Below are 1,336 nucleotides of genomic sequence, written 5' to 3'. Positions count from 1 at the left end.
AAGCTTAAAGCAAGCGAGCTCAAGAAGATACATGAAGCCCGTAAACAAGGTAAATGGGCAGTCTACCGTGGCGGTAAAGCCATCATCGAAGAGTTTCGAAATCCCAAGCCAACTCCCCCTCCACCCAATCCTCCTTAGGTCTTGTTATAGTTCCTTCCCTTTTCCCTTTACCCCCCGATGGACCCTTAGTCCCTAATTGATATGTATCTAAGCATTCATCTTTAAATCTCTTCTCTCTCTCTCTCTCTCTCTCTCTCTCTCTCTCTCTCTCTCTCACACACACACACACATACACTCACAAAAGTCCACGACGACTCACAACATAGGATGACTAGTGGTAGTGTGGAAAGCAACCCAAAGAAGGAATTAGAGGGTGCAAACAAAGAGAGAATCCAAGAAGAACTTTCATTGCTTATAATCTTTGCCAACATGATTGAAACCAAAAGACTTTTAATCATGACATGATTATGATCCTACAGGTTTGAAAACAAGAAAACGTGTAGTCACTGAGGGGAGGAAGGAGAGTTTGGGGAAGGCACAAATCGCATCGGGCCTTGCTCCAGTACCACTTCCTTCTCTTCACCATAATCCACAATGAGTTTGGCATCCACCGCAGCAAGAAAGTCAGAACCAATCACGTTTACCTCTTCAAAGTGGCTGCCTGCCGGAGAGCTGTAGACATCGACTCTGTATCCTTGAATACAGACACGAATAGTAGCATACTTGGAAAACTCCATCGTGTGGCCAGCTCCTACCATGGCTTGGAGACTGTCATTACTCAAAAAAGTGGCTGGCGACCATGTAATGTACTGCAAGAGTTGCTCCACTCATCAAAGATGTGGCCATGGTGACCATGGGCTCGATATAAATCGTCAAGGAGAATGTCATACTTCCATGCTGGAGTAATATAGCGTTGAGCATCTTCCAGCAAGTCCCACTCCGAGCACACGGGTAGGCGGTCCTCAAGGTTGCGTCTCCTGACCGTAGCATCACCGGCCACTAATGCAGGAAAAGAATCGCCATTACTGTCGTCGTCACCCACATAGGATGGCTGAAAACACTGTGATACGGTGGTTTGCGGAATCCGGAGACGGGCGGCGGCGGCGGGCCGCTCACATGAGGGTTTGATTTTCAAAATGTTGGCAATATGTTGTCAATTTTTTGGTTTCACATGGAGTGTTTCGACTAAATAGTTGGCAACATGTTGTCAACTAGTTCCCAAACGGCTCCATGCTCAAGGGGTGGAGCAAGATGGCAACCACAAGTGAAGACAAAGAGAAAAAAGTGTTTTTCATTGAATGGAGGAAAAGACAAACTTTTTTTCCACGACTCTCTA

The 1,336-nt window shown here is 46.2% G+C and overlaps 1 protein-coding gene across 1 annotated transcript; it reads right to left on the bottom strand.

The window, feature by feature from the left end:
• Nucleotides 1–392: 392 nt before the first annotated feature.
• LOC147423626 (uncharacterized) lies at nucleotides 393–1,014 on the bottom strand. The gene is made up of 2 exons (XM_086502082.1): nucleotides 891–1,014; nucleotides 393–809 (listed from the first exon to the last, which is right to left on the bottom strand). The coding sequence occupies exons 1-2, from the start codon at nucleotides 894–896 to the stop codon at nucleotides 504–506; spliced, it is 312 nt and encodes a 103-aa protein (XP_086358208.1). The 5' UTR covers nucleotides 897–1,014; the 3' UTR covers nucleotides 393–503.
• Nucleotides 1,015–1,336: the final 322 nt, after the last annotated feature.

This window comes from Adiantum capillus-veneris, chromosome 26, assembly GCF_014529385.1.
Source record: "Adiantum capillus-veneris isolate H3 chromosome 26, ASM1452938v2, whole genome shotgun sequence".
NCBI lineage: Eukaryota > Viridiplantae > Streptophyta > Polypodiopsida > Polypodiales > Pteridaceae > Adiantum > Adiantum capillus-veneris.
This window is presented reverse-complemented; position numbering and strand designations above follow the sequence as displayed.